At 36.6% G+C, this 16,515-nt stretch overlaps 1 protein-coding gene and 2 long non-coding RNA genes across 3 annotated transcripts in view; 2 read left to right on the plus strand and 1 right to left on the minus strand.

Moving 5' to 3' along the window:
- Positions 1-16,515, plus strand: part of LOC307160677 — a 574,771-nt gene that overhangs the window by 99,288 nt on the left and 458,968 nt on the right. The window lies entirely within an intron of this gene.
- Positions 2,139-6,025, plus strand: LOC307160675. The gene is made up of 4 exons (XR_013821590.1): positions 2,139-2,453; positions 3,543-3,778; positions 4,004-4,188; positions 5,327-6,025. It is a non-coding gene; the product is annotated as an uncharacterized lncRNA (long non-coding RNA).
- LOC307160665 (G2/M phase-specific E3 ubiquitin-protein ligase-like) lies at positions 6,379-12,684 on the minus strand (the record flags this gene model as incomplete). The annotated part of the gene is made up of 6 exons (XM_079874858.1): positions 6,379-6,828; positions 8,543-8,757; positions 9,744-9,916; positions 10,003-10,181; positions 11,891-12,201; positions 12,284-12,684. 6 exons carry the CDS (start codon positions 12,682-12,684, stop codon positions 6,575-6,577), a joined length of 1,533 nt encoding a protein of 510 aa, XP_079730984.1. The 3' UTR covers positions 6,379-6,574.

Genomic DNA, 16,515 nt, shown 5'->3' on the forward strand with positions numbered 1-16,515 from the left:
ACGACATCTTTTTCTCGTAATAACGAGATGCTATGTCGTTAAAACGACATATTTTCTTGACCTTATAAGGACATATAGTCATGTACAAAATATGCCTTTATCCACATAAAATTTATAGCCAATCATTTTTTATCACTTCAACGTTCAAAAATCTGAAGCAATAGCAGCCCCCAATGGACATTCATGTTAAAATATCAAATTCTGCACACACCTTATTAATAAACCATACTATCCTACAGAAAAGCAGATGAGCCCGAATATGAACGCAACGCATTTAATAACACGTTAAGTGTTTTCCTCCCATAGAAACCCTTTATTATAAAGAAAATAAAGGTGTCTCTTAACGTGTCTTTCGAAGCCGGTGCACAGCAAATCCTTTAAATGGTATTCAATGTAAAGAAAAATGAAAAACATAAGTAGGCAATAAAATAAACAAATTATTGTGGCATTTATTAGCCCTCAAACAAGATTTATTTTAAAGCCTAAACGAATTTGTTTAAAGAAAAACACCAGCGTTGGGCGTTTAGGCTAAGTGTTTCAGCCACCCTTTTCAAACTAGCGCAATAAAATGCAACATAATTTGATTTGTTAAACATGAAGAGGACTTATCCGTTTGGCATGGCCACTCGCTCTAACGTTAACCTATAAATGTTCGCTATTATTAAGCGCATATCCTATGGCAAGCCGTTTTAACTTTTATTCATTTCCAGGATATGAATTGTTGATATCAAGAATTATATTTTTGATATCAACAATTACATTTTTTGATATCAAAAATGTAATTGTTGATATCAACAATTTAATTTTTGATATCAACAATTGAATTCTTGATATCAACAATTTAATTCTTGATATCAAAAATGTAATTCTTGATATCAACAATTGAATTCTTGATATCTGTAATTATATTTTCACTAGTGAAATCTCACCATAGGCTGCCATTCAAAATCAATTGTTGATATCAAGAATTGATTTCTTACTAGTAGAAATATAATTTTTGATATCAATAATTACATTGTTACTAGTAAAAATGTGAATTACTGATATCAATAATTCAATTGTCACTATTTGAAACATATATTATTGATATCAACAATTGAATTGCTACTAGTAAAAAAAATCATTTTTGATATCTGAAAATGTATTTCTGATATCAATATTATTTCAGATATCTAAAATGGCTTTCTTACTAGTAACAATCACATTCATGATATCAGAAATTAACATTGTCACTAGTGAAAATGGAATTATTGATATCAAAAATGAACATTGTTACTAGTAGCAATTCAATTGTTGATATCAAGAATAGACATTTCAACTAGTGACAACTGAATTCTTGATATCAAAAATAAAGGTTTTTACTAGTAAGAATTGTATTTCTGATATGTGTATTCAGAATTTTAACCAGTAAGAAATATGGCATATGGCAAGCCGTTTTAGCTTAAATTGTATCCAGCGTTACTCGTCGTAATTGCATTTTTACTAGTAAGAATTCAATTAGAGAGCTCTACAATTCAATTCTTACTAGTAGAAATTACAATTAGAGAGCTCTTTAATTCAATTATTACTAGTAAGAATTCAATTAGAGAGCTCTCTAATTGAATTCTTACTAGTAAGAATGCAATTGTAGAGCTCTGTAATTACATTAAAGAGCTCTGCAATTGCATTCTTACTAGTAAGAATTCAATTAGAGAGCTCTCTAAATCAGTTTTTACTAGTAAGAATTGCATTAAAGAGCTCTCTAATTGAATTGTTACTAGTAAGAATGCAATTGCAGAGCTCTCTAATTCAATTAGATTGTAGTAAAAACTGAATTAGAGAGCTCTACAATTCAATTCTTACTAGTAAGAATTACAATTAGAGAGCTCTTTAATGCAATTATTACTAGTAAAAACTTGTATTCATTAAATGCAAAACAGATTACACCCATTTCCTACTTTTCAAAATAAAAGCCCTTTTAGGCTTGGTTAGATATTACCATATTATATAACAAATTGCATTCATGTTACATTATGATGACGACTGGGATGTAGCCTACTTTATTGAGGGATATGAGCCAACATCTTCAACCATGTTTTTAATTGGAAAACATATGTGCCTGCTGCCTGGTTCTTTCAAAGACGCATGCGCTCACTTTGGATTTTTTTTCTCAGGTCACGCGTTTATATGGTGCCGCACCCATTACGTTGAACAGAGAACATAAATGGAGGCGTTATCCGTGATTAATGCAGTCAGAAGAAAGATTTTATCTATCAAACGAAATTTTATTCGTGGGAACTGTACGCTTTATGATTTAAGTGTGATCGACTCGTTGCTTAACAATATACAGAGAATAAGCCAAGATGATTTGGAGAAATACAATGAGCTCCTTGACAGTATACGTGTATTACGAACAGCCATCACATCGAGGCATCAGTAAGTCCTTTCCACCACTGCCCCGCTCATACGAACAGGTATGTCTACATCGGTCTACATACACACACACTACCGTTCAAAAGTTTGGGGTCAGTAAGATTTTTAATGGTTTTTAAAAAAGAAGACAAAAACAAAGAAGTATCTTCTGCTCACCAAGCCTGCATTTATTTGATAAAAAAAACAGTAATATTGTGAAATATAATGACAATTTAAAATGACTGTTTTCTATTTTATATTTTAAACTGTAATTTATTCCTGTGATCAAAGCTGAATCTTCAGCATCATTACTCCAGTCTTCAGTGTCACATGATCCTTCAGAAATCATTCTAATATGATGATTTGATGCTCAAGAAACATTCATTATTATCATCAATGTAGAAAACAGTTGTGTACATTTTTTTTCAAAATTATTTGATGAATAGAAAGGTCAAAAGAACAGCATTTATTTAAAATAGAATATTTTGTAACATTATAAATGTCTTTACTGTAACTTTTGATCAGTTAAACTCATCCTTGATGAATAAAAGTATTGATTTATTACTGACCCCAAACTTTTGAACTGTAGAGTTTAATGTTACAAAAGCTTTAGATTTCAGATAAATTATGTTCTTTTGAACTTTCTATTCATCAAAGAATTTTGAAAACAAATTGTACACAACTGTTTTCAACATTGATAATAATGAGAAATGTTTCTTGAGCATCAAATCATCATATCAGAATGATTTCTGAATGATCATGTGACACTGAATACTGGAGTAATGATGCTGAAAATTCAGCTTTGATCACAGGAATAAATTACACTTTACTGTATATTCACATAGAAAACAGCTGTTTTAAATTGGATTAATATTTCACAATATTACTGTTTTTGTTTGTATTTTTAATCAAATAAATGCAGCCTTGGTGAGCAGAAGATACTTCAATTAAAAACATAAAAAATCTTACTGACCCCAAAGAGAGAGATTTTATATCTTTAGATTATGTATTTTTAAATTGTTAGATGACATCCATAACATGTTCTGGTAAATAAACCTTAAATCTATATTTAACTATACAGTGTTTCGCCACGTTCAATTCTGTTTTGTGAAGGAATAATTCAGTTTGTTTTGTTGTACTTTATGCAATAGGTTCAAGGGGTAGACCAAGCTTAGACGTGACCAGGGAACAACTGCAACTGTTGCTTAAACAGGGGTTCAAAGCCAAGGCCATGGCAAGGATGCTTGGATGCTCAACCTCCTACATGTACCACAAACTCCGTGCCCTGGGAATACGAATGAGGGACCGATTTACCCAAATTGATGATGATGATCTAGAGCAGTGTGTACAAAGGCTTCATGGACAGTATCCCAAATCAGGTTATGAGGTACATTTTGTAGGCCTGTACATACTTTTACTTTCTTACAATTTTTTCATATGAGAAATTTCCAGGCTTAAAAAAGGCATCAAAATGTATTTGCACCTGTAAATAGTTTGGACTCAATCTCAGTTTCAGATTTTTACTTGGCTTGTTAACAATAATGTTAACATCATTGTTTCTAATAAACCATGAACAAGCACTCTGTTTTCACAAGTTTCTGTTTTAAAACAGATGATGCAAGGATACCTGTCAGCTGAGGGGATACATGTACAAAGACAACGTGTGCGTAAAATGCTCAGTAAAATTAACCCAGCAGCAGCAGCTGAACGGTGGAGCTGTGCTGTTGCAAGACGGACATACTTTGTCCCGCTTCCAAACAGTCTTTGGCACATAGATGGGCACATGCGGCTTATAAGGTATTAACTGAAACGTTTTGTCTCTGCACTTAAATCCATTGTACATTCACTCTCTCACTCAAACACACATTTTAAACACTCTCACTCTCTACAGTTGCAACACACAATCTCTCTCACTCACATTTTGTCAAAACACACTCAGAAACTACATGTTTCTGTCACATATAGTTGTGGTCAAAAGTTTGCATACACTTTGCAGAATGTGCAAAATGTATGTTATTATTTAACACAATTAAGTGGTACTTTTTTTTTGCATTTCTCTTTTTTTTTTTTTTTTACTGCCCCAAATAATCTATTTCACATAACAGTTTACATGAGTATACATGTTTACATCTGTATATTAGGGCTGCACTATATATCAAAATGATCTATATATCGCGATATGCATATCGCAACAGCTTGCAATAACTGGGGTCATGAACAAAAGAAAGAAAATCACTCACTGTTCTTGGCTGAATAACTTTTGTAGCTTTAATAAGAATCAGTATATATTTAATTCATACAGTGAAAACTAAGCAGTGTTTTATTTTTACGTTTATTAAGTTTCTGTTGTTAAATAAACCTAATGTAGGCTTTCCTGAATCCCCTGAACCCTGTGGTTTACACTGATGTTTAAATAACACTTCTTGCGCTACAGTAAAACACTGATGTTCACTGTCAGAAGTTGTAGGGATGTTTTCTAGTCACAAAAAGAATGTGAAACACGTATGTAGGTTAGATCATTTAAGTTATTTTACACACTTTAAGCATTATCGTATCGCATTATTTAATGAGTTTATCGCAATTTTCTTCAATATCGTGCAGCCCTACCGTATACTCAAGACAAAATTGCTGGATTTATAAAACCGTTCTAAAGTTCACATACACTTTGATTCTTAATATTAATGTTACCTGGATATTTTCACATTCTTTGAAAGGTTAAATAAGGGACTAGTAAACAACTAAGCAGTAAAACTGCCTATAGTGCACAAATTCTCCAGGTCCTGCAGATTCATGCATGATTTTGAGATCCAACATTTTACACTGAAGACAATCAAGGGACTTGTTCACAACTTACAAAATGTGAAAACATTAACTGTTGTTCAAAAAGGGGGTGTAAACAAGTTTTTTGCTAAATTGAATCATTTCATGTACACAGATGGGGAATAGTGACACACGGAGGGATCGATGGACACTCACGGGTCATCACTTACCTAAGAGCAAACCTTGATAACACTGCTTTGACAGCGTTGGCCAGTTTTGTTGGAGCAACATTTCAGTATGGACTTCCATCCAGAGTGAGGTCTGACAGTGGTGGAGAAAACACTCAGGTGGCTTTGCTTATGAATTTGATTTATGGTGATGAACGGAGGAGTCACATCACAGGAAGATCAGTACACAACCAGCGTATCGAAAGGCTCTGGAGAGATGTTTTTACCCAGGTAATTCAATACTTCTACCACCTGTTTTATTCCTTTGAGGATGAGCAAATTCTGGATCCAGACAATGACATACACAGATTTTCTGTACAACAAGTTTACCTGCCAGTCATTCAGGAAAGATTGGACACTTTCAAAGCAGCATGGAACGGTCACAGGCTACGTACTGAATCAAATCGTACACCCAACCAGATATGGATGGAAGGTATGGTTGCGAACCGTCAACAGGACACTACAGCCATTAACAACGTTTTCAGCAGAGACCCATTCAATTAAGAACTTGAGACCATGCTGGGGCGTTATGGAGTCCAGCTTACTCAGTTGGAAGTTAATCAGGATGCCCTCGAACGAGCTGTAGTGGTTACTCAACCACAAATTAACTTGCATCACAGACAATGGCAAATGCTTAAAGATACACTGATAAGTGTGAGATTTATACAGTACAGTACTATTAGGCCAGTTTATCAAAATGCATGACTTTATTTGTTCACTTGTACAAATAAAATTGAAACTTTTACAATAAAACAAATGCATTGTAGTTCTTCAAAATCATTGCTTTCAGAAAGGTTTTTCAAAACCCCATTTCTGTCCTATAACAGGAAAATAGACATTTGATATACTTCCCCTAACCTGCGAGAACAACAGATAACCAGATTGCGAACAAAAGGTCTAGGTGACTAAATAAAAAAAGCCAGCATGAAGCGAGTGTAGTTTTTCAAAAGCACTTTTTTCAGAAAGGGTAATATAAAGGGTTTATAAAGAAAAAACAATGAAATGCTGTAGTAATTTTAGATATACACTTCTCCTAAACTGCAAGAAACAAACAGAAAACCAGTTAACAATAAGTCTAGAAGCTCTAGATGACTTCAGAAGAAATGTATCAAAGTGACAAACTGATTAAGTGAATTAGTCTCCAAACATCACAATTTGATCTTTTTATGGCACTCTAAAAATGAGTCGCGTCATTCTTATGGAATCCCAAAGGTTGGAGCCTGCAGTATTCCATCAGTCATGTATGTTTTGAAGTCATCATAGCTGTTGTGAAGTGGCAGTCTGAGTATTATTAAACATGTATTGGCCTCAGGATATATTCGTTTGTAGTCTGAAGTTCCATGTAGAAACTGGATTTGGGGAGGTTGAGAAAACCCAAGTGGAGGCACGGTTGATGATCCCGAAGCAAATTCAAGGACCATCTCCATTGTTAGAGGACTGCATTCTCCTTCTACAAACAAGGTAAACAAATAATAAAAAAATAGTCCAAAACCATAAAAAGCATTTACATTAATTGGAATAAAATGGATGTAAACTGAAAATATAAAAATACATATTTTTTTACATATACATATTTTATTTCAGCTAGTTGCCAAGGCAACATTTACTAAAATAATTTGTTTACTTGGATCAGTACTTAAAGGGGGGGTGAAATGCTCATTTTCACTCAATCTCCTGTTAATCTTGAGTACCTATAGAGTAGTATTGCATCCTTCATATCTCCAAAACGTCTTTAGTTTTATTATATTTATAAGTGAAAGATTGACTGTACCGAGTCTTTCCGGAAAAAACCGAGCGGCTGGGGGCGGGCCGTGTGGGTGGTGTGCTATAGCTGTGCTAACTGATCTAACAACAACACAGAGAGACATTTGAAGTAGTTTACTCACCGTGACTGCTCGATCCTTAAGCATTAGACGATCTGCAAATAAGTCGATCTGGGCTTTGTTTATAAAACAATCATCGTCGAAATGCAGGGAACAAAGAGTCGTGCACAACCTCCGTTGATGCTTCGAAAAAACAAACTCCATCCACTATTCCCTTAACGCTGGGTTCTTTGGGAATCTGTGCAGGGTTGTCTTGCCCTGCCAACCAAAAACCCACTTCTTTGGTGACATTGACTTCCATAAAAGCCGAGCATAGCGCTTTGAGGTAACGTACTGCTTTCGCTCTCTTCTCTCTCTGGTCTGCGAGTGCGCGCGCGGCCGCGGAGAAGTGCCCTTAGGACCCATATAAGGAAATTCCGCTCTATCTTACGTAAGACAGAGCCATACTCGAAAAAAACTTTCCGAAACTTGTGACAAACCGGAAGTTCCTTCAAACGTACAACTTAACTTTTGAAACTTTGTCCATGTTTAGCATGGGAATCCAACTCTTTAACAGTGTAAAAAACTCAGTATGCATGAAACAGCAATTCACCCCCCCTTTAAGTTAAAAAAACTTTTTTAAAGACTAAAACTTATAAAAATATGAAAACTAAAAACTAATAGTATGTCAATAGCTAGGTTTCCACAGTTTTTCCTGAACACTGAATTCACACCTGACTCATAACTAGAATGACGCATTACATTTCCAGTGTTTCTAATCAAATTGGTGTATTTTCCAAGCTGATAAAATGTAACAAAATGGCTAATATATAGCTAATGTGGCAAAATGGCTAATGTAATGGCTCATGAAAATTCAGCTTTGCATCACATAAATAAATTATATTTTAAAGTATATTCAAATAGAAAACAATTGCTTTAAATTGTAATACTATTTCACAATATTACTGTTTTCTTCTGTATTATTGATCAAATAAATGCAGACTTGATGAGCATTTGAGACTTCTTATAGAAACATCAAAAATAGTAATGTTTCCAAACTTTTGACCAGTACTGTACATGTACATTAAAATAAAATAAAATGTATTGCTTATAAAGCAATAAACGAGAATATATCATAGCTGGAAAAGGCTCTCAGCCAATAAGGTTAAAGAACCAGAACAAACTGTTTTATAGTGGTCAAAGCTTTACTTTGGAAACATTAATATTTTTGAAAGAAGTCTCATATGTTCACCAGCTGCATTTATTTGATCAAAAATAAATAAATGACAAAAATAGTGTGAAATATTACAATTGAAAGTAATGTTTTTCTATTTTTGCACATATTCTAAATGTAATGCATACCTTCCACATCTATAAGCCAGTCTCTCCAGAAGCAGATGGTCTGGTTCTCTTGCTGCCGTCTGTTGCTTCCGACTGGTGAAAAACACACTTCAAACAAAGACGACAAATCTTTTGCCTGTAGTGGCTTTTCAGGGTTAATAAAAAGGTCTTCAAAAACACGAGGCTGACTCTTGATTTCCTCAAGCAGACCCAAGGTTTGTAACCCATCCTCAAACCTATAAAACAAGCAGATTAGGGGAAAAATATGGAAGTCACAATAACAATCATTAACCCTTTAAACCAGGGGTGCCCAATCCTGCTCCTAGAGATCTCCCATCCTGCAAAATTCAGGATATTAATATATTTAGGTGGATCTGTTGACAGAAATGCAATATCATATACCCGTAAGCGAATAAAACACTGACACAATGATGAACAAGTAACAATAATATTCAAAATAACATATCGTTTAACTGAATTAAGTTCCTCGACATTTGATTTTACAAAGCTACAGTATGTGCACCTGTGGAGTTTTGCGTTGTAATCCGTGAGGAATATCTTGTGATCCACGCAATGTATTATAATTTAAATTGTGACAGGGCTCACAAAATCGCTAGCCCGACATCCCAGGGCTATTGTAGCTTTCAGTCGGGCTACCAAATGTATCAACGCCCAGCCCAACGGGCTATTTTAAATAGTGAAATAAGATTTCTTCCTTGATTTGAGTCATTCAGTCTCTTTACTCATTATCTAAAGGAAAAATAAGATCGCAGATGTTTTTGATCATGCTGATTTGTCCGAAGTGAAGTTTAGCTGAAGCTAATGTACTTGGTGTGCGTGTGTGTTTGTGATGAGCGGAACAAGCTTATATCCGCGGGTCAGGCAGACCAAATAATAAAATATAATATCGCGGGTGGATGAGAGATAAATCATTTGTGTCGATTTTATTAGACACACTGAACTCATTTCACAGATAAAAAACGCAGCAAACGTGTAATTACGTTTTCAAAAACCACTTATCTCTCTTCAGGGAAAACAAAATCAAATATAACAAAAATGCCTATAGCACCTCCTAGCAGACAGTATATAAAACACAAATAATTAAAAAAAAACCTACATGAGATATTGCTTAACTTAAAAGTTATAAGTTTCATCCCTAGTGCTGAGGCCCCAGTACTTGCATAAAAGTCAGCATACTTGATGTTAGGGGGTAATCACTTACTGTGCCAATGCAGCACGAGTACGTCCATCGGTGTAGAAACCCAAGGCCGACTGGACCAAGAGATCTCTTTCTTGCAACGATCTGACAGTTCGAAGTGCTCCCATTATGCTCAGGTTGTCCTCTGCCTCACTTATGGCATTGTTTGCCAGTTCTACGGTCTCTGCCTCCTTTATCTAAAACAAGCAGTTACTAAAACAGCTGACTTTTTGGATGTTTTAAAATAGATGCTGTCTGTGAGATTATGGTCTTAAAAGATTACCTTGAGTAGTTTTTCTTTGAAGGAGTGGTCTCCAACTTCATCAAAGACAGCAGGTTCTATTTTTTCCCCACAAAGCTGCAGGAACAGTCGTTTGGAAAAAAAGTGTGGGCCAACACCACCATGAATGACACACACTGAAATCATCATGCCAATTAATGCATAGAGCCTGGTGTCAAGAGCTGAAAACAAAAACACAGATGTGCATATTTTTAAATAAAAAGTTAATCAATTAAAAGCTCCCTTTCTGTCAGTAATGTTTCATGTCATGTTGATACTGACATATTGGGGTCTCACTTGGAAGCCAAATCACCTCTGAGTAGTAAAGAAATGACCAAAAGAACTGCATGGCAAGCTACTTCCCCAGACAGATGGGGGTATACAAGATGGCGGCCTGCATCCACTCAGATCTTTGCTTCAGAGGAGAGTGGTTGCACACAAGGGGGTAATCCAGCACCCGGAAAGCATACCTTCCCTGGGGGCCGCCACTGGCTAACAAGCCATCACCTGCTGTTAGCAGTCCACTAACTCCCATTCATTTTGACGTCACTTAAGACAGCGAATAACTTTAAAGACTCCATTTGTCCATTATTTATTTCTAAAGAAACACAATGTATAAAAGGCTCCATTACCTTGTATCTTACGTTATGGCCCGTAGAAGCAGTTTTTGTAAAAATAGGCTAACAATTGCGTCATAACCACGCGGCTCTCTGTCGCACAGTAGAGAGATTACCGTATGGACGGGAGGAGAAGCTTGCGGGCAATCGGGGGGACGTGGAGGCAAAATGACAAAATAATTAATCCGAATACTTAGCAAAAGTTTCTCCTGCTCCAAACTCATGGACAGCTCCTACTCACACTCTCCGTCTCTGCAAGATTCAGAAGGGAATGATTCAGATTTCTCTCGGCACAGCCACTAGAAGACAGACGGGTTGCTCACGTCACATCCACGTCATCAAGCTCAATTGAGTCGCAGTTTGACTTCACTTTTCATCATTGAAGTCTATGGGGTCACTGTGTCAATTTCTTTGACTGTCTATGGTTGCACACAGCGATCGCTATTCCTGTCACAGTTTGCAATCAAACAAATAATCATATCTCTTGCTGGCCAGGACACAGTGTCAGCTCCTCAGCATAGAACTAATGGAGCAGATGCAGGCTGCCATTTTGTATAATAGTCTGCCATCTAAAATACCCATTTGTCTGGGGGAGTGGCTTGCCAAGCAAATTTCACTAGCAATTTCTTTACTACTCAGATGTAGGTGGGCTCCTAAGTGAGACCCCAATATGATGGTATAAACATAAAAAGCTTGTTAAACTTAAAGAGGCACTGCCCAGACTGATCAGTGTATGACAAAGTACCACAAGAGCGATTAGAGCAGACAGCTCTGTATAAGTGCCGCTTTAAGTTGAACAAGCCTAACGTCTCCATTCCCTTCATCAGGAAACAAGAGTTACAATTAGGGCTGCATGATATATTTAAGCATTTATACAGCGATGTGCGTATCCGGAATAGTCACATTACAGGATGTGCGATGTCTAGTACAGGGATTGTTTATTTGTATGGACCAATTTCAAAGTCTAACCATCATAACACAGTGAAAGTGTTCTCTTTTGCGTGTCTATTTGTGCCAGAACGGACATACACACAAATGTCGAAATGCCAGTCTCAGAAGGTATCCTTGAAATCACAGTTGCCTTATGTCTTTGTGTGTCAATATTCATCCCAATTGTTCTAGAATTATTAATTCTTTACAAATAGAGCTATTCAAGTCATCTCATGAAGTTCTTAAATCGCAATATATAAAATCACAAAAAACATATTACAATGTCCACTTTCCAATATCCTACGGCCCTAATAGCAATAGTAACAGATGTTTTAGATACTTACCATGTGTATCAAGCGTTAACTGCCTACATTGTTCAGGCCCCTCAAAGATTTTAGCATGCTGTATTTCCTTCATTAATAATCGGAAATATTCCCTGGAAGGACCTCCTTCATCTACAGCCCCCTCAGACACACCCTCCTCGTCAACGAAAATAATATCTAATTTTCCACTTGGGTCAAAACGGCGTCGCTTAAATGCTTGCATGCTTCCATTTAAAATATTTTCTCTGCACACATTTATTTGATTGCTGGTGGGACATCTATTGGAATCCACTTTGCTAACCAGCTTCATTAAAATGGCCTGCAGATTAGCCCTGTAAAGAAAAGAAAAACATTTCAGCAATGACATAAAATGTTGTAGCAATACTACAAAAGCCAATGTCATGAAACGCATACACAGAATCAGTTTCCTCAAATGTTTCAGAGGGAATAGATAAAGGGGACCAGTTTGGAGGCGTAGGAGACCAGCGAGAACCTGAGATGCCAGGAGATCCAGGAGGTGAAGGTCCAGGAGACCACTGTGCATGCAGGCGTGTATGGGTAGGCGAGGGAATTGACATGTGTAGAGGTGAGAGAGAATGTGAAGGTGAAGGGGCAGACGTGCGTGGAGGTGAAGGTGAAGGGGCAGACGTGCGTGGAGGTGGAGGTGAATGGGCAGACATGCGTGAAGGTGAAGGGGCAGACATGCGTGGAGGTGGAGGTGAATGGGCAGACATGCGTGAAGGTGAAGGGGCAGACGTGCGTGGAGGTGGAGGTGAAGGGGCAGACGTGCGTGGAGGTGCAATAGTGTAGGCCATCTGCAACTCCGATGGTACCTGGTGATGGGTAATAGAAGGTAAAGGCTGGTTTACAATGCACAAAGAAATGACAACATCAAAACAGTTAAGGGTCCATTTCACACAGTTTATGATTGGTTTATGCAAGCGTTGACATTTAGAATCAAAGGAAGTGATTATCAGCTGAATCCTATTAGTGGATGTTCGTATTATAAGAAATGTATAATACAGGCTTTTGCATTCTCAATATTTAGTACTTTAGCCTCAGAATGTTTTAATTTGCTTTTATAGGCAGGTATTTCTACATTACCACAGAAAAACTGCTTGCTTGAATGCACTTTTTGTGTGTAGTAAGTACCTGTACACAGCATGATCGCAAGAAACGCTCGTAACTAAAGATTAAGGCTTTAGTTACGAGCCTTTTATATTGGTTAAAAGAAACGGAAACTGTTGTCGTCAAGCCAGCTTCAGTCAAAATGCTTCCCCCATTGCAAACCGTGATTATGATATAAAAATAAATATAAAATATAGCTGCGAGCAGCGATTACGGGCCCAAGCCGGTGGCACCGCAAATATATATATACACACACACACACACACACATACATATACATATATATATATACACGTATATATATATATATAAAAGACAGAAAATATGACTTGTCTTACCTTATTCTGATTTTATGATACACTCAAAATATTCCACAACAAATCCTTTAAATTTAATGTAAAAATAAAAACGAAAGTAAGCAGTGTTGGTCTCACGTAACCCTCTCATTAGAATCAAAATGTTTCAATATTTGCGATGTATTTGGATGCTAAACTATTCTTTATTATAGGCTTTGTACTTCACTCGTGTTCCAATATCGATGGAAAAAATCATCCTCTTCACACGCGCAAAAATGTGCTTGGAAACATCACAGTGGAGCTCTGCTTTCTGTGAATGGTACAAATTGTACTACTGACTATTTAAACAGAGCAGTGTAATTCGTTTATGTTAGGTTGACTATTTTTATTATTATATTGTATTAGGGCTATAATGAACAGGCTGCGATGTCAAGATTGCAATTCTGGAATGTGTGTGTGTGTGTGTGTGACGTGGTTGCGGTTGAACAGTGGACACAAAAACATAAATAAAATGTTTTAGTTAATTCCTAAATCCATAGGAATACATTGAAAATGGTCGCTCTACTCCGCACCATTATCAATGTCTGTGCGGACGTCTGTATTTTACTAGTATATAGTATACTATAGTTAGCGATTTAAAAGCCCTCAGCGGTGTCACACGTCGATTAACCGGTGGGAAAATTTTATCACAGTCACATCCCTAATATATTTATATAAAAATACAATAGGCCTACCTGAAAGAGAATTTTACTTGCCCGACCAGAGTATAGCCTGATTAGAACGTCAATAACAAAAAAATAACTTGGGAGTCACTAAAACGAGAGATTATTCTAATTTCATAACATTCAATTTAAGTTGCAATCAGCAGTTAAAAATGAATGTATTACTGATCAATGGTAACAAGGTTGCACTGCTGAGGCTCATGCTGCTTCTCCAGGAGAATTGTAAACAAATGAGCGCAGCACACAAAAAAGCAAACCAGTTAACAACATACTGACTATAAAAATTACAAATATGGAGTTTTTATATATTTTATAACATATGATAGAGTTAAGCAACCTCACTTGACGAGTAGGCAACTATTTCCTGAATACAATCACGATTGAAACTGTGACATTGATTTCATACAACAGGTTAATAAACAGTTACAATTAAGTCACTTACATTTTAGATGCAATATTGACTGTTTTTGTTCTGTTTCAGCAGCAAAAATAGTTAAACAAAGATCACAGCAGAACCATTGCGCATCTCACAGCAACTTGTTTTCTCATTACTGAATGATTCAGCATTTTGAAACGAATCGGTTGACTTAAAGATTCAATGGTCAATCCATAAACATCTGTCTCAATCATGAATGACTCAGTCATTGGAACGAATCGTTTGAACGAATGAATCAATGACTCGCTCATTAAGATGGTCGCCTGGCGACACCTAATGGCGGTTTAGTGTTATGTTTAAAAGTGTCATTTTTTCCAACGTGCACCATTATCAATGTCCGTGCGGACGTCCGTTTTTTACTTTCACTTTTATATTAGCGATTTAAAAGCACCCGCTCGTGTCACACGTCGATTAACCGATGGGAAAATATCCTCACAGTCATATACCTAATAAATTTATATTTAAATACAATAGGCCTACCTAGTAAAACGTTTTATATACTATTTTGATATCCTTTTGGACACAAGAGGGCAGTATAGCCCTATGTTTGCTTTTTTGTTGAACCAAATAGCACTAAATAGCCTGTTTTTAACTTTTTCATACTTCTTGAATTGCAAAAACAGAATAAAATAGGTTTAGTTCTAATATTTGTATAATTTTATATAAAAATAAATGGTGTATAATTACATTTTTAGAAGTTATGAGATGTTTCCTGCTTCCTTTTTGACATTAATTTAATCCCTCGCCATAGCAAAACCGTTTGAGATATTCAATATCCGTTTACAATTTAGCATCATTAATATATTTTTATCATGTTGAAAAAGTTTGGTGGGAATAAAATAAACCTTTTAGGAGGAGTAACTAAAAACTCAGAGGCTGATTTAACAAAAAATCCATATTCAGACCAAAATATCTGACTTCCTGTTGGTTGCAGCTAATGCCTGTAAATTAGAAAGTTGTCCGGCTCGATGAGACCAATATACGTACTGATTTTTGTAATTGTGGGTAAAACTAACCCCCCCACTTTTGTCAAAAACATTTTGAAAGTGACACACTTCCTGCTGCCAGTTGGTGGCGCTATAACTTTGACTCACAATAGTCACATCCATCTGATCGGCCTCTTACCACGAACACACTGCTGAAGTTTCATCAAGATCAGTTAATGTGTGCAGAAGTTATAACACTTCGTGTTTCTCTTTTCTCGCCATAAATTCGTGTCCTCGCCACAGCCAAACCGTTTGAGATATCAAAAATCCGTCCGCAATTTAGCATCCTCAATGTCTTGACTTCATGCACACCGAGTTTGGTGGCGATTTAATTAATTCTCTAGGAGAAGTGTTTCAAATTCCACAGCAAGCGTTCTCCAAACAACCCATAATTGCCGACTTCCTGTTGGGCTGGCGTAAAATTTAGAGCACGAAAGTTGTTCGGCCCGATGAGATCTATATGTGTACCGAGTTTCATATCATTAAATGCAAGTGTGTTTGATTTATGGACAAGTGTTCGGATCCCGTTCCAGGGGGCGCTGTTGAGCCCCCCTGCCACGCCCGGGTACCAGCTTCAGCCCGGCCCTGATGGCCGCGGGTTCTGACCTGTGTGCAAAGTTTCAAGAGTTTTCGAGCACGTTAAAGGCCCCAAAAGCCCCTGAAACCTTGAAAAACAGGAATTTTAAACAAATCTCACTCAAAAGACAAATCCCCCCACCCCTCACACACACAGAGACGCAGAGGCAGAGAGAGAGAGGGAGAGAATTCTCCAAAAAATCACATTCAAACCAAAATATCTCACTTCCTGTTGGTCACAGCTTATGACTATAAATTAGAAAGTTGTCCGGCTTGATGAGAACAATATACATAACGATTTTTGTGACTCTACTTAAAACTAAGCCCCCATTTTTGACTAAAGGTGGCGCTACTGAGCCCCTCACCACGCCCGTTTCTGAAACTTTGCACATGTCTACTGGATAATAAATGTGATGTGTCTGTCGAGTTTCATCCAATTTCAAGTATGTTAAGAGTCTCAAAAGCATCTGAAAAGAATATTAAAGTTTGATGCGTTGCCACG

Source organism: Squalius cephalus (assembly GCF_949319135.1).
Source record: "Squalius cephalus genome assembly, chromosome: 6".
Taxonomy (NCBI): domain Eukaryota; kingdom Metazoa; phylum Chordata; class Actinopteri; order Cypriniformes; family Leuciscidae; genus Squalius; species Squalius cephalus.